Source organism: Camelus ferus, chromosome 22 (assembly GCF_009834535.1).
Source record: "Camelus ferus isolate YT-003-E chromosome 22, BCGSAC_Cfer_1.0, whole genome shotgun sequence".
NCBI classification, from domain to species: Eukaryota; Metazoa; Chordata; class Mammalia; order Artiodactyla; family Camelidae; genus Camelus; species Camelus ferus.
This window is the reverse complement of record NC_045717.1, coordinates 19775172-19795565: the sequence shown is the minus strand read 5'-3', so window position 1 is coordinate 19795565 and position 20394 is coordinate 19775172. Positions and strand designations below refer to the sequence as shown.

Here is a 20394-nt window from a genome sequence, read left to right as displayed (position 1 = left end):
TGAGACGTTGAGTAAAGGAATTGCCCTTACAGTGCTGGGAAGGGGAGGCATCCAGTCTTGTTGGGAGAGATACCGGTGTCTTCCGGTGAGGAGTGAGAGCCTGACATGTGGGAGAGAACTCAGTCTCCTATCTTTCCTAGTCCCTACAGGTCCATCCTATTTGCTGACATTACCTCATTCCTCTGACAAGAAAACCAAAGCCCAGATTCCTTAGATCAGCAGGGCTATCTGCTGAGCAGCCAGAGGGCAGGGATCACTGTTCTGTCTCTGGCAGCTGACTTTAGGCTCCAGGCTTGTGAAATAAATGAACTACCAAAAAGGTTCCAGACTGGGGCCCCCAGCCCAGGCCTGAGTGGAGGAACTGGAGCCCTTCTCCCTACTAGGAACACCCACCATACACATAAGGAGAGAGAAGTCACAGAGAACAGCCAGAATGCAAAACTTTATTAACTGGTTTCAACAGGAAAATGAGTGGATACACCTAGAAACATGGACAGCGTCTCCCCCAGCAGCAGGCAGGGTGGGGAGGGAAGGCGGGAGGGGTAGGCCTAGGGGATTCCCCTCTCTGCCCACCCACCCTGCCCCGGCAAAAGTGGGATCCCAGGGCCAGGGCCAGGTTCCCTCCATCCAGCTGCAGGCCATGAGACTACCTCACCCAGGGGAGCCCAGGACTTCAGCTGAGGGCAGGAAGCTGAACAGCCAAGGGCCAGGCTGAGGGCAAGGTGGATAGAGGGGTCTGGGATGTAACCCTTCTAGGCTGCCATCACCAGGGGGGTGTCATGGGCTGAGGGTTCTGCAGATACGACATCACCACGGCAGAGATGGACAGCCTGAGATGGGAGAGAGATGTCAGTCCAGGATGGATAGGCTTGGGGTCCCCCTCCCCTCACCCAGGAGGCCCCCAATCCAGGCCCAGCCTCACATGAAGCTACTCATCATCTGCTTAGTGTCCTCAGAGCTCCGGGAGTTGGCAAAGCTGATAAAGGAGCAGTAGACAGCGACCCAAGCACACCACTTCAGCTGCGTAGGTGGATGAGTGGGTTAGGTCAGTGAGGGGCACCCCAGTGAGCCCCCACAAAGGCCATTCCCAGGCACTGGTTCCAACCCCAGTTCCACTTGGTGCAGCTCAAACCTTGACCCCCAAGAGTCCCTCAGTCCCAGCCCCCCATAGCTGACTCCAAGTTCATGATTTCCGGTCCTACTTCCTGTCCTGCATCTCTGACCCCACCATGACCCCTCAGGCCTAAGAAGACTGGCCCTTGACATCCCCCAATCACCCTAAGGACCCCACCTTTTCTCCACCAGTCCCCTCCAAATGCTTTGAAGCCTGGCCCCACCTCAGACTCACCTCCTATGTAGCCACCCTGACCCAGACCCCTGGCTTTGCCCACAGCTCTGGCTTTCTCCACCTGGCATCACCCCGGCTCTGCCCTCTCATTTCTTGTCCTGCTTCATTCTGAACCCGCCCCTTGCCCCATTGTCAGGCAGAGCAATATGGAAGGAAACTCAACCCTGCCCACCTTAAGCATGAGGCCGCACATGCTGAAGATCATGCCGAGCAGGTTCATGTAGTCTGGCGTCGGGTCATCCAAGGCTGGGTTACACTCACTCGGTGGGGGCTTGTACCTGTGGCCAGCTCAGGGTCAGGGATGCTCAAGCCCCACCGTCAGAATGGGCAAGCACTTCACCGGGCCCCCAACCCACAACCTGAGGCCCGTTCCCATTGTTAAAAAGAAAACCACAGGCCCAAAATGGAGTCACTTATGCTAGGCCATGCCACCAAACCAGGGCTTGCTTAATACCTAACCTACTTGGAGCTTCAGCCTCCCTCAGAAATGTATTCTTAACCGGTCAGTCAGGAATTTTCTAGTCAGCACCAATGAGGTGGTCTGTCACATGGGCCCTCTCCAAGGCCCCAAATGAAGTGCTACCCACCTAGTAAGACCTTTTTCTCCCCAAAAGGGAGATGACTTAATCTGAGACAATCCTTTTTTCTGCTTATGACATCCTTCTCCTGCCTTTAAAAACCTTTCCCTTTCTGTAGCCCTTCAGAGCCCCCTCTACTTGCTAGATAGGACATTGCCTGAGCCATCAATCCTTCAATAGAGCCAATTAGACCTTTAAAACATACTCAGTTGAATTTTGTTTCTTCAACAGATTTGGTGGCAGTGGCAGGATCCAAAGTGAACCTCTGATGGCATTTGGAGACAACAAGGAACACAGGCATGGTACCCATGAACCCCTTTTTGAGTTGACTGTCTTTCTTACTGTTGCTGCGGGCTGTGGGTAAGTTCTGTCAGTTCTGAGCTCTGTTCTCTTTGTGTCTAGCTCCCGATCTGACTGGCTTTCCAGCCAGCTTCCCGTTTGTCTGGAATCACTAGTTCCACGCTGGGAGCTGCTGGTGGTTCAGACCACAGTTCCGCATTTGGTTGGAAACCCCCAGCCCTTGGTTGGGAACTGCTGGCGGTTTGGTCAGCAGTTCCCCATTTGTTTGGGATCCTTCCCCAGCTTCCGAGCTGGGCACCACTGGCAGCAGCTGTGGTTCCCCATTTGTCAGGAATCAGTTCACAGTCCCCGTTTGGGGTCCCAGGTTCCACGTTGGCAACTGGTGGTGGTGTGCTTGGGGCCTTTTTCCTGGCCAGGCCACAGTAATTGGCTACCGCTGGAGTGTTCAGGTACACACGTTTGTCTGTCTTGCTTTGTGCAGATAAAGGCTGAGAGAGTTAAGAGCTTTCACCTTTAATGAGTCAAGCGCACCACCTGTCAGCACACCTGCTTATTTTATATCTAATGACTATAATCCCAGAAGCTGTAAAATACCTAAAAAAATGGCCATTATGGAGAATGTTCCAGTGAGATCAGATTGTTTATTTAAGAAGTGCCCTTGAAAGTGAGGGTTTCCAAATTAAACAAACAGAAAGGGATACCTATTTTAATTGGTATGCAGAAGTTTCCCCAAGGCTTCAAGATTCCAAAACAGTTTCATTAAAAGACTGATTACAAATGGCTAATGAAAAATAAAAAACACGAAGGACCTCAAACAAAAGAGGACAGGACTGACGTGACTCCTGTTGCTCCCCTCTCTCCTCCTTTTTTTCACATTTTAATGATTCTCTTTCTGAACTGCCTTTCCACTCTGAAGAGACTACCTGAGGTTGCAGACGAACCTCCTTGGGTATCTTTCACTCTTTGGTTAAAGACCAAACGAAGAGTCAAAGACCAACTAAGTTAAGGCATTTCCTAAACCTAGGGAGGTCGGGAGGGTGTAGCTCAAGTGGCAGAGTGCATGCTTAGCATGCACAAGGCCCTGGGTTCAATTCCCAGTACCTCCTCTAAAAATAAATAAATCTAATTACTGCCCCCAGCCAAAACAAAGAAAAAAAGTTAATTAGCTGAGCCTAGGGAGGAATCTCAAAAGTTCTTTTGAAGAATTGAGAGTCACTATCAGGGCCTCTGATCCAGGCTGCGATGTCTTTATCAGCTTGTGCACATGCTGGTAGGACCCAGTGAAGCCCAAAGACGGATGCAGAAAGCAAAATGACAAAACCTAGAGGGTGATATTCAAGATCCTCAACCAGAAAAGCTTGCAAAACAGTAACTGGCCTTTTAGAAGCCATTCCTGGAGTCTTCCCTACCCCCACTGATTGGTCTATATTCAAACATGCAAACCAAAGATGAATCTGGCCAAATTTAAGGCATGCTTGGAAGTCCTCCTCCTATGTCGTTGTAGTTCCATATAATAAATGGAGTCGTCCAACCTGCTCTAGCTGCCCTATTTGCAAATAGATTATCTCCTGAGATTAGTGGACTGATAAAAAGGCAGACAACAGGATGGGAGACCACCAGTATGACTCATCTAGTAACCATATAGCTGAGCACTCTGAAATGACCTTAGAGCAAGACCACAGGCAGAAACCCACCAAGCTGTTGGCCTTACAGCTACAACAGCTCCAAGACCACAGACCCTAAAATAATGCCCTCCTCGGGGTCCACCATCAAAACACTGGCCCAGGGACCAATGTCCCACATGTAATCAACTGGGCCACTGGAGAAAAGATTGTCCTCAAAGGTCCTATGCAAATTCTTCAACTTGAGTGTGCCCATATTTATCCCCCACCCAGTATTCTAAGGGGTTCTCCAATAACCTGTTATCAGTAATTTTCTTAAACAGCCAAGGGGAAACTAAAATTAAAAGTAATGGGAAACCTTGCCAAATTCTAGTTGATACTGGAGCTACACTGTCTACTTTAAACCCTTTCTCATAGGACAACAATTCCTTCAGCATGAAAAAGGGGTTTCCTTAGTGGGAGTATCTATTAAAGTTCAGAGAGAATTTCTGTCTCAACCAGTACAAAGGACTACTCTGGGACCTTTTCTGAAAGGCAGTCTTTCTTGCTGTGTGACATAGCCCTGGTAACCTGTGAAGCAGAGCTCTCCTCTCTAAGTTAAAATGGCTAATAAATTTTGTTCCAATGGAGACCTCACCTTAAAAGATCAGGTTCAGGTTGGTCAAGAAATTTTATGTTCTTACGATCTGTCCCTGACATAGAAGAGGAAGACATCCGACAAAAGTACCCTAATTTAGTTGAGGTGCTCCAGAATCTGGGGGTTACTTCTAATACTGACATTGGGAGAATAAAAAGTACAGAGCCTATAAAGATTCAGAGAGACATGATGACACCTCTCCCTCAATTACTTCAATACCCACTAAAACCTAAAGCCCACAAGGCCTCATAACCACAGCAGAAGACCTAATCTCCCAGAGGGCAATCAGGCCCAACACACAGATCCTGCCAGTCTGGAAACCTAATGGGCGAGGGCAGCGATTTGTCGAGCACTTAAGAGCTGTTGAGATAGTTACTCCCCGTTTCCCAGCTGTCCCAAACCTGGAATCTCCTTTTGTCACAAGTTTCACCAGACTCAAAATGGCTCACTGTTGTAGACTTTTGTTCAGCCTTTTTCAGCACCGCTGCAGACCCCAACAGCTGACATGTTCGCCTTTACGTGAAACAATCAACAGTACATCTGAACAGTCACGCCTCAAGGATTCACTGAGGCCCCTTCTTATTTCTCCCAAGTGCTCCAACAAGATGTAAGCACGATCTAGTTCCTGGGAAATCAACTATTCTACAATATGTGGAAGACTTCTTGCTGTGCTTAGTTATCAAAGAGGCATCCATAAAAGATTCCATTTATCTGTGGCAAGAATTAGCAGAAAAGTGATGGAAGAAATATTCCCATATTGAGGTATGGGGAAGTCATCCTAGCTTATATCTGACTGGGCTTGAACTTTATGCTAACCAGAACTTAGGCCTGTCTTGTGGCCTGTCAAACAGACATTGTATATTTGCTTTAACCACTAAAAAAAAAAAAAAAGGAACGCAGTTATCAGATTATTTAGAATGCCCATTTTGAAGACAGGGATAAATGTTCCCTCATCACCCCATTCCTATGATGCCAATACATCAACTCCTTTACAAATGAGGTTCCCTTCCCAGACACTAAGGTCATGCTGACTCACTGTGTATGTGCTAATCTGTCTCTTTAAAACCTGAAAGAACATGTCCCTGTCATATTTGATGTTTGTTCTTTGTTCTGACAAGATAGACTGTGGTTCAGGTATCCAAACGGAGCTGGGTGGCCATTGCGGATGTAATTTCAGACATGTTCCTGCATCACGGAGAACGTGAATATTCTGAACCATATCAAACTCAATTTATACCACCAGGTATTCTCAAAATAGTATCTGTCAGCAGCTGCCAACTGCAATCTTATGGTCTCAAAGTCTCACCTTGTGACTGTGCAACCATTTTGGACCCCAACCAATCCCTGCTTAACAATCACTTTTACTTCTTGCTAGCCCCAATTATAATTCTCGACAAACAACCTATGTAACTGCAGTTTTTGCCTATATAAGCCTCCCCCATTTTGTAGTCTGGCAAAACACAATTCAGGTGTTTCTTGAATCTGTATCTCCCAGGCTATAGTCCTCAGTTTGGCCTGAATAAATTTCTATTCTTATTATAGGTTGGTTGATTATTTCCACTGACAAAGGGACATAGAGTCTCCAAGGAAAAATTACAATTATCTCTAGATACTGTTCATGACCTAGGTCATAAATGAAGTGCTGAAGGAATCCAGGTATCTCCAAAAAGGATCAGGATAATCCAAGAACTTCCTACACTTACAACTAAGGGACAGCTTCATGGATTTCTAGACCTGACTGGCTATCATAGACTATGGGTTCCTAATTTTTCTCTGTTGGCTTCCCCATGCTATGAACTTACTAAAACTTCAGTCCCTGAACCCCTTCCTTGGCAGATAAACATGAGCAGACTTTTGTAAGACTAAAATAAGCACTGGAAAACCGCAGGCCCTAGGGCTAACTAATTGTGCAAGACTTTTCAGCTTACTTGTGCACAAAAGAGATAATCAACCCTTTCCAGGGAATGCTCACACAAGAATATAGCAATAAACACAGCCTGCTGCCTATCACAGCATACAATGGGATTCAGTGCTAGTGCTTAGCCCAACTGTCTTAATGTTATAGCTGCAGCCACAAGGTTAGTAAAAGCCTCGGCAGATCTAACCTTAGGGAATGGCACTTCAGTACAACTCCACATTACAGAGTTCAATTCTTATGGCCAAAACAACCTATGCCTTGTTTTTTCCTTTCTTCAATCATAACTGTACATACTCAATTATACACAATTACCTAGTAAATCTTAGAACATTTGCAAGGGGGAGGGTATAGCTCTGTGGTAGAGTGCGTGCTTAGCATGCACAAGGTACTGAGTTCAGTCCCCAATACTTCCATTTAAACAAACAAACAAACAAACCTAATTACCTCCCCCCCCGAAAAAAAACTTTAAAAAATCTTAGTGCATTTGCACCCACCTGCACATTCCAATGATAATCTAGATCAGATTTGCTCCCACTCACTAACAGATCTCACCAGCAGCACCCATCTTTGCGAGTCATTTAGAACAACACTTTCAGGCTAGAAGAGTCTCTTCCATATGTTGTAAAAACCTGACTGACACCTGGCTTGAATGGACACACGCAGTAATCCCTATGAATGAATCCATTAACGGTACCTCCTTAACGGGAATAGTCTGTGCCCATAGGGGTTTGTCTTTGTCCATGACGATTATCATTTTCCTTGGGCCTCTGAATGCCTCTTAGTTTATCTAACTGTGCCCCTAACTTTCCACAAGTAAACTAAGACATTTCATTGGTCAACTTCCCTGGATTTACATCACTGAGTTAGAAAGGACCTATGAGGAGAATTTCATGACTCAGAATTCACTTAGGGCCATCAGCCTAAGAAAGATCCTTAGCTTCTCTGGCCAAAGTTGTGCTTTGTAATAGGATAGTCTTTGATTATCTTTTAGCTGAGCAAGGAGTCTGTGCTGTGGCCAACACCACCTGCTACACCTGGATTAACCCTTCAAGAGAAGTTGAAACTCAATTATATAAGAGCTCTGAGCAAGCCAGTTGGTTTAAGAAGGTTGACTCCTTCAATGGGATCTTTCTTTGACGTATTCAATTGTGACTGGTTTGGGTCCTGAGGACCATGGCTCCAAAGCGCCCTCCAAACATTGTGAATTATCCTGTTGATTATCATCATAATAATCTCCCTGGTGTGCTGTACTCTCTCAAGAGCTTTAAATACATGTTCACAGCCGCTAACCACCAAATAAAAGCTTTCCCTAACACTAGAACATCAGAAAAGGAACAAGAGAATGACCGACTTAAAGACTGTGAACCTGAAGCCAGCCAGGACCTCTGAATATCACAAGGGTTAAGCAAAAACATCATAACCTACAGATACCATGCAAAAGAACAACAAAAACCACGAGAAACTCAGGGCAGTAGCTTAGACTGGTGCTAATGCCTTAAGTTTTGATCACATCTATCAGTTAAGCTGAGAGTCTGATGAAAAGAGGCCATTATTAAAAGGAAAACTACAGGCCCAAAATGGAGTCACTTACGCTAGGCTATGCCATCAAAGTGGGGCTTAATTAAACCTAACCTAATTGAAGCGTCAGCCTCCTCCAGAAATGTAGTCTTAACTAGTCAGTCGGGAATTTTCTGATCAGCAACAAAGAGGTAGGCTGTCACATGGACCCTCTCCCCTCGCTATCCCCTAAAGGAAAGATGAGGTAATCCCACCTAATAAGACCTTTTTTCCCCAAACGGGTAACGACCTAATCTGAAACAATCCCTTTTTCTGTGTATGTCTTCCTTGTCCTGCCTTTAAAAATCTTTCCCTTTCTGAAGCCCTTTAGAGCTCCCCTCTACTTTCTAGATTGATGCTGCCCAATTCATGAATCATTTGATAAAGCCGATTATATCTTTAAAATTTACAGTGGCATTTTGTTTTTTTAACACTATGACAACTAGGATCCTCACCTCAGCACTTTGTTGGGCCTCCGTGGGTCCGACATACTGTTCGCGGACATAGCGAGTCAGAAGTCGCGGCTCTTCCGCTGCGAGAGTCACAGCTTCCGACAGCTTCCGGCGTGGAAACGGAGGAGGGTGGCATTTAGAGTAACACCCTCAGCCCTCGTGTTTCCGTTCCTGCGGGCGGAGGCTGGAACTCCCCCGAGCCAGGGGACAGAGAACTAGAAGCCAAAAATGTTCCTAGAAATGAGAAGTGGGGAAAGAAACCAGCAAGCTGGAAGCAAGCTTCAGTATTCCCAACATTATCTCCAAAAAAACCCACGAAATTTCGAACCCGGAAGTGAGAAATAGGAAGTAGGCTATGGAGGACAATAATAAGGTTACACCCAAGCAGGAGTTCCCAGCGCATGGAAATCCTCGGTGCAGGTAGAAATCAGGCAGCGAGGCAGGGTGCGCGGAGCAATGGCTTTCCCTGAGCCAAAGCCGCGGGCCCCGGAGCTGCCGCAGAAACGGTTGAAGACGTTGGACTGCGGGCAGGGGGCGGTGCGAGCCGTGCGATTTAATGGTGAGCGCCCTTGTTTTCATTCCGGGTCCTCCTCCCGCGGTCGGCGATCCAGTAACCCCCGCCCGGTGTTCCCCAGTGGATGGCAATTACTGTCTGACTTGCGGCAGCGACAAGACCCTGAAGCTGTGGAACCCGCTGCGGGGGACGCTGCTGCGGACGTACAGCGGCCACGGCTACGAGGTGCTGGACGCGGCCGGGTGAGCCGGGGGCCAGGCGGGGATCAGGGCGCTGAGGCCGGGATCGGAGGTCGACGCTGACTTTTCTTCCTCTGCCCTTTAGCTCCTTTGACAACAGCAGTCTCTGCTCCGGCGGCGGGGACAAAGCGGTAGTGCTGTGGGATGTAGCATCGGGGCAGGTGGTGCGCAAATTCCGGGGCCACGCAGGGGTGAGTACAAGCAAGAAGGCGCCTCATTAGAACGGACCCGCATTTGCGTGTAGGTTGTGACAGGGACTACGCCCTTTCCCATTACAGCGCAAGGATCTTCTGCCTTCCCAACATGGCCCCGCATTCACCAAGCCCTAGCTTGCAGTTCCCCCCCCAAATATTTCATCTCCACTACCCCTAGCCTTTTCTCTCATTTTAACTTGCACTGGGAATCCTGCCTTTATCCCCATCCTCCAAAATCCAGCCTTCTCTAAGCAGCAGTTTCTGTTTCACAGAAGGTGAACACAGTGCAGTTTAATGAAGAGGCTACAGTTATTCTGTCTGGTGAGTCTGCAGCCTAGGCAGGTGGGCCCAGGGTGCTGCCTCTGCCTCCCAAACTTGATCCACCTTCATGCTGGCCCCACAGGCTCTATCGATTCCAGCATCCGCTGCTGGGACTGCCGCTCTCGGAGGCCTGAACCAGTACAGACCCTGGACGAAGCCAGGGATGGCATATCCAGTGTGAAGGTGTCAGACCATGAGGTCCTGGCAGGGTGAGTGTGGCCAGGACCTTGTCCCTCCCCATGTGTCACTCCCAGCCTCATTTCTGTTAAATCTGCCATCCATGCTCCCACCCCAGCACCTACTTTAGCAATTGCTCTTCCTCTGCCTGGACCGCTCTTTAACTGCTTACTCAGAATGTATCTGAGCGCCTCCTGCAGGTAACGTTTTTAGTCGATGAGCATACATACAGCAGTGAATGAGACAGGGAAATAAAGAAATGTCCCTGCTCCCATAGAATTGATATTCTAGCTGCAGGAGACAAACAATTAAAAAAAAAATTCCCATGCACGGCTGACCAAGTGTTGCCACAACCTGGGGGAGTGCCATTCCCACCATGGGGGTGTGGTGTTTGGGCTGCGCAGCCTGTTGGCGGGTCCAGTTCCCACCCACTCCCCCTTGGACTGCACATGGTTGGCTCCTTCTCATCCTCAAGTCCCAATTCAGACATCACCTCCTCTGGGAAATGATTACCCTCAGTCCACAAGGCTCCATGTTGGCAGCAAGTGCTCTGGGCTTGGTAGCAGCTGTGTCCCAAGCCCCACATGGGGACTGGCCCAGAGAGGGTGCTCAGTACAAATCAGAAACAGATGGAACCAGGGCGAGGGTATAGCTCAGTGGTAGAGCACATGCTTAGCATACACGAGGTCCTGGGTTCAATCGCCAGTACCTCCATTAAAATAAATAAATAGATAGATAAGTACATACATGCATTCCTCCCTCCCCCCCTCCCCCAAGAAAGAAACAGATGGAATGGCACCTGATTGGCCCCTGGGTCTGAGTCTCAAAGCTGGTACCTCAGAATTCCACTTGTGAATTCTCTTCAATGTGTGTTTTCCACGGCCAGTCCTGAGCATGTCATGACAGTGAAGGGTGCCCAGGAAGAGTAGGCACCCAGCCTTGCCCTTAGGGCCCTGGCCAGGTGAGGGTACAGGGACACCAAAGCTGGAGCCATGGACCTCCTGGCCCCTGTCGACGCTTCATCTGGATCCATCTTCTCTTGCAGCTCCGTGGATGGCCGGGTGAGGCGCTATGACCTGAGGATGGGGCAGCTCTTCTCAGACTATGTGGGCAGTGAGTGGGGCTGGGGCTGCAGCTGTGGGGCAGGCAGGGAAGGTGGAGGCAGCACAGGAGACCCCAGCCTGACCTGTCTGCCCATCCCTCCCCTACCCACCTCCCCAGGCCCCATCACCTGCACCTGCTTCAGCCGGGACGGGCAGTGCACCCTGGTGTCCAGCCTGGACTCCACGTTGAGGCTTCTAGACAAGGACACAGGGGAGCTGCTAGGCGAGTGAGTCCTCGGGGTCATGGGGCCCCTGCTCCACCCCCCCATAAGGCCCCAAACCACCCCCTGATCCCACCCACCCCCAGGTACACGGGCCACAAGAACTGGGAGTACAAGCTGGACTGCTGCCTGAGTGAGCGCGACACGCACGTGGTCAGCTGCTCCGAGGATGGGAAGGTGTTCTTCTGGGACCTGGTGGAGGTGAGCCTCCCCACCCCGGCTCCGCAATGGGGTGCCTGCCCTGTCCCTACCTGAGTCACTCCTGGGCCTGAAAAAGGGAGTGCGGTTAGAACTGGGGGCTTGAAGGAGGAGTGAGAGGACGAGGCAAGAAGGGCGTTCCTCGCAAAGGGCACCATGTGTGCTAAGGCTTGGAGGTGGGGTCCAAACGCATTGGTCAGGGAGGAGAAGCACTTTGGATGGCAGCAACAGCAGCAGGATCCAGGTCAGGCAGGGCCATGGATGCCATGCTGAGCCACTAGGACTGACCCTGGGGGAGGGGGAGCTGATGGTGGCATCTGACCCCAGGTGAGCCGGGGCTGTAGTTCAGGAAACCTGAGTTACCTCTAAGCATCCCTGTGGCTTCCAGCCTCAAGCCGTGTTCCCTGACGTGTCCCAACCTGGTGGGGCCGTCGGGCTGGGAACTGACTGTCGTCGGGGATTAGTGGTGTCAGGGCTGGGGCTTGGCCAAGGAGGGGGGAGGAGGAACTGGGGGGCCCTGAGGAGTTGAGGGGCCAGCTCTCATTCTGGGAGCTAAGAAAGCACTAATGTTCTGCCTACTTCTCAAGGGTCCAGTAGGTTAAGAGTCACCCTGAAGGGGAGGGCACTTGAAGGGACATTTTCCAGGTGGAAAGAGGAACTGTGTATGTTGAGCTGTGCCTGCAGGGTGATGGAGGAAGTGAGCAGCGAGGCTGTCAAGTGGATGGCAGCAGGGGCAGGGAAGCCTGGAGCCAATGTGACTGGCCCAGAGCAGGGTGGTGGCTGTGAAGGTGGAGAGAAGTCTCTGGCATGGTCTAAGGGCAGAACCAAGAGGACTTACTGACAAAGGGGTGTGAGGTGGAAGAGAAACATTCGAGATGTCTGGCCTAGCACCCAGCAGGACCAAGTGACTGAGGGGCTCGGTTTGGGGTGGATTCAGTTTGCAGTGTCTCAGAAACAATTAGAGGCATGTGGCTGAAAGCGGGAAGAGGCAACTAAGGGGACAAATGGAGACACACTGATGACTACCCTCTACCCCCTTACTCCACAGGGTGCCCTGGCACTGGCCCTGCCTGTTGGGCCAGGTGTGGTGCAGTCGCTGGCCTACCACCCCACCGAGCCCTGCCTGCTGACTGCCATGGGGGGCAGCGTCCAGTGCTGGCGGGAAGAGGCCTACGAGGCTGAAGGTGGTACAGGCTGAAGCCAGGGGACCCACAATCAAGGACAGAAAGACAGAGACTGAGAAGGACCACTGAAACCCTTTATTCTAGACTTCCTGCTGACCAAGGAGTGGGGAGAGGCTGGGTCTGCACACTAATAAATAGAGGAGGGAGCGAGGCTGAAGCCATCCAGTGTTCAGTCCTCGTTCTTCTCAGGCGTGAAGGCATCCACCTTCTGGGCAAAGGTTTCAGCCACAAGCAGCGGGAAGACCAGGGAGGCATCTGCATAGACCTGTGGAGGGGACCCAGGTGAGCCGTGCGACCCATGGCCACAGCCTGGGAGACCCTGCACCCCCGCTGGCTGGCCGGCACTCACCTTGACAGGCTGTGCGTCCACCCGGATCTTGCCCCAAGAGACAGCTTCGTCTGGCCGGGCGCCGGAGTCAGAGCCATCAAACTCCTGGGCCGTGTTGATGTAGACGGCATAGTCAGCCCCGTTCCGCTGTGGGTTGGGGCAGGGTGGGCTGGTCAGCCAGTCAGACAGACTCCGAGGCGGGGCACTGTAGCTACAAGCTAAAGGGTGTGTCCCAGATAAAAGAAGCCCTTGGTGGCCCCCCTACTCCAAGGGAAGGGCCCAGTGTCAACACCTGGGCAGAGTGAGGGGTTGGGGGTTGCGGGACAGACAATGGGTAACGTTGCTCCAGGCCTATCTGCTGGGTAGTAACAACCCTCCAACTCTACAGAAAAACCTCCAAACCCAACTACCTCTCCCCTCTCTACGGCCCCTACCCTGGTCCCACCATTTGTTCCCCCTACAGCAGCCAGAGGGCAGCCATGAGCACCTGAGTGGCCCTCGAGGCCCTGTGCTTTGTGCTGGTCACCTCCCATCTCACCTCCTCCCATTCTCTCCTTCACTAGCCTTCTGGCTGTCCTTGACTTATTTCAGGCACCTCAGAACCTTTGCACTGGCTGGTCCCTCTGCCAGGAACTCTTATCTCCCCCCAAGATAACCACATGGCTCATGGGAGCACCTCCATGAAGATCTCTGCTTACAGGTCACATGTCCCAGGAAGGTTTCCCTTTTTTGAACAGCGCCCCTTTCTCTTACCGTCTTGTCATCCTTCCTTGTTTTCCTCCACAGCAATAGCTGCCACCTAATGTGCAGGTCACCTGTTTGCTGTCAGTCTCCTCACTGGAACATCACTTCCAGGAGGGCAGGGATCCTGGCCTGTCTAGTCCATGGCTGCTTCCCCCGCACATGGCACAGGCCTAGTACACAGGCCTGTCTGTATGGCAGGCCCAGTGCCACCCCCAAAAGGAACTACACACACTCTGTCCCTGCTCACCATGAGGTTGGCATTGGCGATGTGGTGCTTGACCATGCCACCGCCCAGAATGATCATCCCAGAGCGCTTGGCGAAGATGGCCTGTGTGTTGATGAGCCTCAGGTCTGGGAAAGTGGGCTGTGTCAGGCCTCAGGCCCTGGCAGCCCTCCTCCCCTGCTCCTCTGCAGCCCCAGCACCTCACCTTCAACAATATCCAGGACCAAGCCTGGGTTCTTATAGGAATGGAAGAAGATCATGTCACCCAGCGAGCCATCTGTGAGTGCTGGGCTTAACACAGGGATGTGGTTCTGAAAGAGAGCAAGACAAGAGAGCGGCTCTAGCTCAGAGCCCGGTGGAGGGGGGGCAGCCTGGGGGCATTCCCGCTGCCTGATTCTGGGCGGGGTGCTTAACTTCTCTGGACCTCAGTTTGCTCACTGTAAAATGGGGACAGCAGTAGCACCTCCCTCACAGATGAGGAGGCACGTGTGAGAAAACACACACGTACACATAACGAATGTACCTGGCACAGAAAGAAAGGCAGCTCCTGTTGTTTTTCTGATTGCTGGATCCCACAGCCTCTGACCCTATACCAGGCCCCATGGGGATGCTAAGCACGGCCCCAGCTGTTTCTAGGTAGTCTAGGAGCAGAGCCAGGATACCAGGACCACACTCAGTAGCTGTGGGATCTCAGACAAACTGTCCATTTTGTTTCTGAGGTTTCTCATCCAGGAGTGGGGCTGATGAGAACAGTACCAACTCCCCAGGTGGCTATGTAGATTAAACAAGTTAACACGTGCCAAAGTCTGGCATCTTTGCCCCCATCCAGCCCCTCACCTTCTGGGCCCAGTAATACACTGACTCTGGGTTGTTTATCTCCTTGCCAAGCCGAGCGATCATCTTGGAAGGTGTCCACTTCACGCCCTAGGAGGAGACATCAGCTTCAGCCAGCAGCACCTCCCCTGACTCCCACCATGCCAGCCCCCCAGGTTACTCCAGCCTCACCTCCGTGTTCTGCTCCATCACCATCTGGTCCAGAATGGGCATCAGCCAGTCCTCAAACTTGCAGTAATTGTCATTGGGCACCAGCAGGTTTCCAATCCTGGGGACAGAAGGCATGTGGACATCAGGGCCCAGGCCCCTCAGCCTGGCTCCCCTACCCAGAGCCACTTAAGGCCCCTCACCTGTTGATCCCATTCTCACGTAGCTCCTTCCCCTTGAGGCTGAACTCGCCCAGGTATGTAGGTGCCAGGCACTTAATGAGATCCTCCTCCACACCCCCAGCCGTGGTCACCAAGACGTCCACCTGCAGCCACAAGGCAGTGAGGTTGGCCCAAGAAGGGGAACCCTGCCCTCATCCCAGCCAAGACTCTCAACTCTCATCCAGTGACCCTTGTGCGGAGCTCTGCTGCAAAATAAAACTGACCCATTTCTCCCCATGTCACTTAAATGACCAATTATCTTATTGCCGGTTAAGACCCAGAGAGGCCAAGGCCACAACCCTACCAGGCCCCCACCATGTTGTGCTGCACGAGGTAACGGATGGTCTCCCGGATGCCTGAACTGATGAGGTTCGATGTGTAGCCCAGAAAAATGGTGCAGCCGCTGAGTGGGCGGCAGCTCTGGGTCAGGTCTGCATGCTGGTCTTCATCCTGCGACAGCGGCTCCAGTTTCTTCTCTATCTAGGTGCAAAGACAGGGTCGAGTTAAGGTCAGGCCCCAAACTCCAGCCCAAGGACCCCAGGTGGTTTCACAGTGAGACTCCGCCTCCAGACCCTGCCCACTCAGGAATATGAGACTACCTCTACCTGGAACCAGAGAACGCACACCCCTATGCAGGCTCCGCCCTGTTCACAGCCCAACTCTTAGGTCACACGCTCAGGCTCTCCTCCCTTTCAGGAGTTGGAGAGCAACACTTTTGAAGACCCGACCCCTCCACCCACTGGGAAGGACAAATCCAAGCTCAGGTCCCGCCCTGACATAGGGTCCTCCAAGTTCTCCCACAACCGCAAGGTCTTGCCCCAGGCTCCGCCCATTCCAGAACTCTCACACGCTGCCTAAAACGCGCCCCATACCTAGATCAGTCCCAACCGACTCCTGATACTGGATGTCACCATGGGGCGGGGGGGGGGGGGCAACGTCCGTTTCCCAGCACTGAAAATCCCGCCCAGGAGGGACCCCGCCACTCTCCAAGTATGAGATGAAGAACACGCCCTCTTCTCCCAGGGAAGTCCCGCCCCCAAGTGCCGCAAGGTGCTACTGGAGGCCACACCCCCTCAACTCCGGAAACCCTCCCAAGCCTCACCATAGCGTTGACTTGCTGCACCGCGCGCCCGAAGTTGGTAGCCTGGAAACCAGTGGTGCCAAAGGCCTCCAGCAGTGCGCGGTAGTCCACGCCGCGGTTGAAGTCGTAGCCCCGGACCTGGGCGCTCTCGGACGGCAGAGCCGAGCTGTGCTTCAACACGGCGGCCAACGCCGCCGCGGGCGCCTCCCTTTCTAGGGGACCCTCCATGCTCCTGCGGCCGCAGTCTCAAATCAGAGCCGCCCCAGGCCAGGCCTCCTGCGGCCTCGAAACCCGTGAAGCCCCAGCACGCACTTCTGCAGGAGAGCGTCGGGCTGGGGAAAACCTGAGGAGGACCGGAAGTCGTATAGTCACATGACCCGCTGACGCCCTGAGTCCAGGGCGCGGCCATCTTTGCTTTGTATTCCGTAATACGGAAGCCGCGAGGAGCCGGTATTTCCTGTTACGCGTGTTTTCAGTCTCAGATGAATGAAGATTCTTACTTTCACTGCCGCCTGCTGGAGATCCATCTCATTGCGTGGCTCTTGCCGGTTCGTTTCTGTGCTCTTAGAAAGTGGATGGCTTCTTAGACGGCTTACAAAGCTATTCTAGAGAGAGGATGGCTTCTTGGACAGAATTCGAATCCTCAGGAAGTATCAGATAGTTTCTGCTTCTGAGCTTCTCTCGTCAAATGGGATAGTGATCCTTATTCGTGTCTTGCAAGTCTCCAGAGCCTCCACATGATGCATAATCCTTTGGTCTTCCTTCCTCCAGGAATTGCTGCCGTCACCTCCTCTGGGAAGTCTTCCCTGACCATTCTCTGGGTAAGGGACCTCCTATGGGATTCAGGGCTGACATTTCTTCAACTCCAGCAAGATTGTGAGATCCTAGAGGGTGGAGTCTGTATCTCATTGGTCCTCCTCACCACGCATAGGGTCTGGTCCCGAGAGGGCTGCTTTAATCACTCACTCTGCAGTTTATAGAGTCTAGACTATACTTCGGACTCTGTGCTGGGTGCTGCAAATTTATCAGCGAACAAGATGCAGACCCTGCCCTTCTGGAGCCCACAGTTTAGGGAGCTGGAAGGGTAAGAGTGGTAAGTGCTATTTAGGATTTAAACAGGCTGATGTGAGAGTCTTTGGGATGGGGTGGGTGGAGGAGTTGGTGGTTTTATTTGGAGGGAGAGGTGGTTTGGGAAAGACCCCCAAGGAGGTGATATTTGAGCCAAGGCCAGAATACCAAGAAAGGCCCCCTATGTGATGATCTCTGGGAGGCCATTCCCCTGCGGTCCCCCACTGGGAGAGAAAACAGCCAATGCCAAGGCCCTGAGGCTGGAACTGAGCCTGCTTAATTAGAGGAACAGAACATCCTCCCTGACAGTCCCCACTTGGATCTCAGACTCACCACCTCAGTTCCCTCTCCAGCTCACCCTGATCTTCCTGCGTCTTCCACATCTCAGCAAACAGCCCTACCCTCCACTCATCTAGCAGGGGAGTTGAGCCTGATGTCTCCCCCTCCTCTCAGACCCCACATCCATCTCTCAGCCTGCCTCATTCTACTTGCAGAATAGGTCTCCAAATTCAAGTGCTTTTTTCTTTTTTTAAAAATTGAAATATAGTTGACATTATATTATAATAACATTATATTAGTTTCGGGTGTACAACAAGATTTGCTGTTTATATCCAGGTGTTCTAGAATTCACCAAGCTCTTTCCTGGCCAGGGGGCAATGCCGCTGCCATGCTCTCTTAGCCTGGGGCACCCACTTCCCCAGCTCCTGCTCCTCTGGGCCTCAGTCCAAATGTCACGGCCTCTAGGAGGCCTGCCTTGACCACCTGCTCTCACTCTGACCTTGCTTTTGTCTTTCACAGCACTTAATACATTTTGTTTGCTATTGTTTGCTCCTCCCTGACTAGCACAGCAGCTCTGTGAGGGCAGGGTTTTTGTCTGGTTCCACTGCTATTCCTTTTACTCTGCACAGTGCCAGGCACAAATAGGGATTTTGGCAAAAATGGATGAACACACCCAAAGATGTCAGCATGATCCATGAAGAACAAAGGAGGGAGGGGTTGAGAAGAAATGAATTCACAGAGGACAGAAGGTGCCAGACCAGACAGGTCCTGTGGGCTGTCTAAGGAGGGTGAATTTTATTCTAAGAGGCTGGGAAAACATAGGAACCATAGGAGAGTTTTAAAAATGGACTGAAAGATTCTGATTTATTGTTTCCAATTTTGTTTATATTTTGGCAGGGAAGTAATTAAGTTTTTATTTACTTATTTATTTTAATAGAGGTACTGGGGATTGAACCCAGGACCTTGTGCATGCTACACACGTGCTCTACCACTGAGCTATACCTCCCTCCTCTAATTTTGTTATTGTGGTAAGATACACAGAACATAAAACTTGCACAACAACCATTTTTAAGTGCACAGTTCAGAAGCATTAAGTACATTCACACTGTTATACAACCATCTCCACCATCCACCTCCAGGATGTTTTCACCTTCCCAGACTGAAACTTTGTGCGCATCAAACACTAACTCCGTCCCCACTCCCCTCAGCCCCCAACAAACCCCATTCTACTTTCTGTCACTATGGATTTGACTACTCTAGGTACCTCGAATCATACCCTTTCTGTCGTTCTGTGACTGGCTTACTTCACTTAGCATAATGTCCTCAAGATTCATCCACATTGTAATGTGATTTATTTAACAGATCTCACTGGCTGACTTGAGGAGAACAGGGGTAGGGGATGTGCAGGGCAGGGGAGACCAGGCGACTGCCTGGGTCCAGGCCAAGCTGAGATTGCGAGGGGCCGAGGGATGGACCCAGATGCTACCAACAGGGTGAAAAGAAGTGACCAGATTAACAACCTAATTTGAAGGTTGATCTGATGGCTCTTGTGGAAGGATTAGATGTAGGAATATGGAAAGAAAGGAATGAAGGAGTTAAAGATTTGAGCCAGGGCAGTTGGGTGGATAGTGGTGAATCTGAGGGAAGATTTTGGGAAAGATGACCCAGAGTACAGCCAAGTGAGCTAAGACACAAACCAGAGATGGGTGTGATGAACTGAGGAGGGAGGAGGGTCCCCAGGTGGGTCTGAGATCAGGGAAGGGGCTGAGATGAGGCAGAGGAAGCCATCCACATACATGAGGGATTGAGTCGCCTGTGGATAAGATTCCTCAGCAGTGAGGGTAGGTAGAGAGAGGAGAGGCAGGGCTGCACCCAAACCGGGGTCCGCGCTGCACCTCTGCATATTGGAGCAGGGGCAGAGGCTGGCAAAGGAAGAGTGTGGAGGCCAGTTAGCAGGGAATCAAGCAGGTCAATGAGAGGCCAGGGCCCCCACACTCCCCCAGCCAAGGTGACACATGACACCAGGGCAGCCACTGGGCCTCCTGGGGCAGGGACCCCCTCAGCCTCCACAGCTGCTGCTGCTGCTGCTCGTGACATTTCACTCCACGAGCACCCTGGCTTCAAAGTCTCTGCAGGGGTGAGGGAGGGAGAGGAGGGGGTTGGAGGGGCCAGGCCAGTGGAGGAGGGAGCCAGAGTGGGGCTGCAGGAGGAGGACTGAGCGGCAGGAGTCAGCCGGAGTCCTCAGCTGAGGTGTGTGGTCCTGCCAGGAGTGGGGAACAGCCACCCCCATCCCTCGGCCCCCAGGGCACACAGGAGGAGGTGTGGGAGCCAAGGGTTTGGGGTTCAGCCTGCTGCCTGTGGCTCTGCTCACCCTCCCCCAGATGTCTGGCAAAGTGACCACTGGCAGCGACATCGGGCAGGCCCGCCGGGCCATGGAGCAGCTGCGGATGGAAGCAGGCATCGATCGCGTGAAGGTGAGGGTCAGGGTGAGGTGGGCACGTCCGAGGGAGGTGGCGGGTGGACAGCCCAGCCCAGGTCTGGCTAACTGGGCTGGCCTGCAGGTGTCCAAGGCCGCCACTGACCTGCTGCAGTTCTGCACGGAGCAGGCCAAGAGCGACCCCTTCCTCGTGGGCATCCCGGCTGCCACCAACCCCTTCAAGGAGAAGAAGCCCTGCGCCATCCTATGACCCCATCCTGACCACCCAGGGGGCCTCAATAAACATGAAGTGAATGCTCCTCAGGGCGTGGCTTGGCCGGGCTGTAGTGAGGGGCAAAGGGGGACTTTGGGCTTGTGGGGGCCAGGTGTGTACCTGGCCCAGCCTCCCCTCCCTGCCATGGCCACAGCGGCACACACCACTCCCTGGATGCTGGACAGAAGAGCACGCACATCCCTCCCTGCAACCCCG

At 51.9% G+C, this 20394-nt stretch overlaps 5 protein-coding genes across 10 annotated transcripts in view; 2 read left to right on the top strand and 3 right to left on the bottom strand.

The window, feature by feature from the left end:
• Window positions 1–422: 422 nt before the first annotated feature.
• WDR83OS (WD repeat domain 83 opposite strand) lies at window positions 423–8556 on the bottom strand. The gene is made up of 4 exons (XM_006181450.3): window positions 8416–8556; window positions 1521–1626; window positions 923–1020; window positions 423–830 (listed from the first exon to the last, which is right to left on the bottom strand). Exons 1-4 carry the CDS (start codon window positions 8463–8465, stop codon window positions 764–766), a joined length of 321 nt encoding a protein of 106 aa, XP_006181512.1. The 5' UTR covers window positions 8466–8556; the 3' UTR covers window positions 423–763.
• Window positions 8557–8648: 92 nt separating this feature from the next.
• WDR83 (WD repeat domain 83) lies at window positions 8649–12724 on the top strand. Of its 2 annotated transcripts, none has more exons than XM_006181452.3 (9): window positions 8649–8971; window positions 9048–9168; window positions 9251–9356; window positions 9632–9680; window positions 9763–9889; window positions 10903–10970; window positions 11079–11187; window positions 11268–11382; window positions 12428–12724. In XM_006181452.3, exons 1-9 carry the CDS (start codon window positions 8869–8871, stop codon window positions 12575–12577), a joined length of 948 nt encoding a protein of 315 aa, XP_006181514.2. In that variant the 5' UTR covers window positions 8649–8868; the 3' UTR covers window positions 12578–12724. The 2 variants fall into 2 exon arrangements, with proteins under 2 accessions (XP_006181514.2, XP_032321426.1); XM_032465535.1 differs by having other exon boundaries at window positions 8664–8832; window positions 9024–9168.
• On the bottom strand, window positions 12617–16705 carry DHPS (deoxyhypusine synthase). Its single transcript, XM_006181451.2, has 9 exons — window positions 16163–16705; window positions 15376–15540; window positions 15043–15164; window positions 14864–14960; window positions 14696–14782; window positions 14064–14169; window positions 13883–13986; window positions 12913–13038; window positions 12617–12828 (listed from the first exon to the last, which is right to left on the bottom strand). The coding sequence occupies exons 1-9, from the start codon at window positions 16367–16369 to the stop codon at window positions 12733–12735; spliced, it is 1110 nt and encodes a 369-aa protein (XP_006181513.2). The 5' UTR covers window positions 16370–16705; the 3' UTR covers window positions 12617–12732.
• The window catches only part of TNPO2 (transportin 2), a 28805-nt gene continuing 21455 nt past the window's right edge, over window positions 13045–20394 (bottom strand). Inside the window, exon 23 of the mRNA XM_032465532.1 lies at window positions 13045–13874. Within this exon, the coding sequence (XP_032321423.1) occupies window positions 13806–13874 (69 nt within the window). The 3' untranslated portion in view covers window positions 13045–13805. The remainder of the gene's footprint in view (window positions 13875–20394) is intronic.
• Window positions 16548–20224, top strand: GNG14 (G protein subunit gamma 14). Of its 5 annotated transcripts, none has more exons than XM_032465538.1 (3): window positions 16548–16689; window positions 16913–16962; window positions 19870–20224. In XM_032465538.1, exon 3 carries the CDS (start codon window positions 19870–19872, stop codon window positions 20173–20175), a length of 306 nt encoding a protein of 101 aa, XP_032321429.1. In that variant the 5' UTR covers window positions 16548–16689; window positions 16913–16962; the 3' UTR covers window positions 20176–20224. The 5 variants fall into 5 exon arrangements, with proteins under 5 accessions (XP_032321429.1, XP_014412024.1, XP_032321428.1 ...); XM_014556538.2 differs by lacking the exon at window positions 16548–16689 and having other exon boundaries at window positions 16830–16962; window positions 19870–19962; window positions 20050–20224; XM_032465540.1 differs by lacking the exons at window positions 16548–16689; window positions 16913–16962 and adding an exon at window positions 17069–17234 and having other exon boundaries at window positions 19870–19962; window positions 20050–20224.

Excerpts from the sequence above, each read along its gene's own strand:
- WDR83OS (XM_006181450.3), bottom strand. The coding sequence starts at position 8,465 with ATGTCCGCGAACAGTATGTCGGACCCACGGAGGCCCAACAAAGTGCTG. Across the intron at positions 1,627-8,415 it reads AGGCCCAACAAAGTGCTGAG|GTACAAGCCCCCACCGAGTG; the intron begins GTGAGGATCCTA and ends AGCTGGCCACAG. Across the intron at positions 831-922 it reads CAGATGATGAGTAGCTTCAT|GCTGTCCATCTCTGCCGTGG; the intron begins GTGAGGCTGGGC and ends CTCCCATCTCAG.
- WDR83 (XM_006181452.3), top strand. The coding sequence starts at position 8,869 with ATGGCTTTCCCTGAGCCAAAGCCGCGGGCCCCGGAGCTGCCGCAGAAA. Across the intron at positions 8,972-9,047 it reads GCGAGCCGTGCGATTTAATG|TGGATGGCAATTACTGTCTG; the intron begins GTGAGCGCCCTT and ends GGTGTTCCCCAG. Across the intron at positions 9,169-9,250 it reads GAGGTGCTGGACGCGGCCGG|CTCCTTTGACAACAGCAGTC; the intron begins GTGAGCCGGGGG and ends TCTGCCCTTTAG.
- DHPS (XM_006181451.2), bottom strand. The coding sequence starts at position 16,369 with ATGGAGGGTCCCCTAGAAAGGGAGGCGCCCGCGGCGGCGTTGGCCGCC. Across the intron at positions 13,987-14,063 it reads GGTCCTGGATATTGTTGAAG|ACCTGAGGCTCATCAACACA; the intron begins GTGAGGTGCTGG and ends CCACTTTCCCAG. Across the intron at positions 12,829-12,912 it reads TGGACGCACAGCCTGTCAAG|GTCTATGCAGATGCCTCCCT; the intron begins GTGAGTGCCGGC and ends TCCCCTCCACAG.
- GNG14 (XM_032465537.1), top strand. The coding sequence starts at position 16,879 with ATGATGCATAATCCTTTGGTCTTCCTTCCTCCAGGAATTGCTGCCGTC. Across the intron at positions 16,963-19,869 it reads CTTCCCTGACCATTCTCTGG|ATGTCTGGCAAAGTGACCAC; the intron begins GTAAGGGACCTC and ends ACCCTCCCCCAG.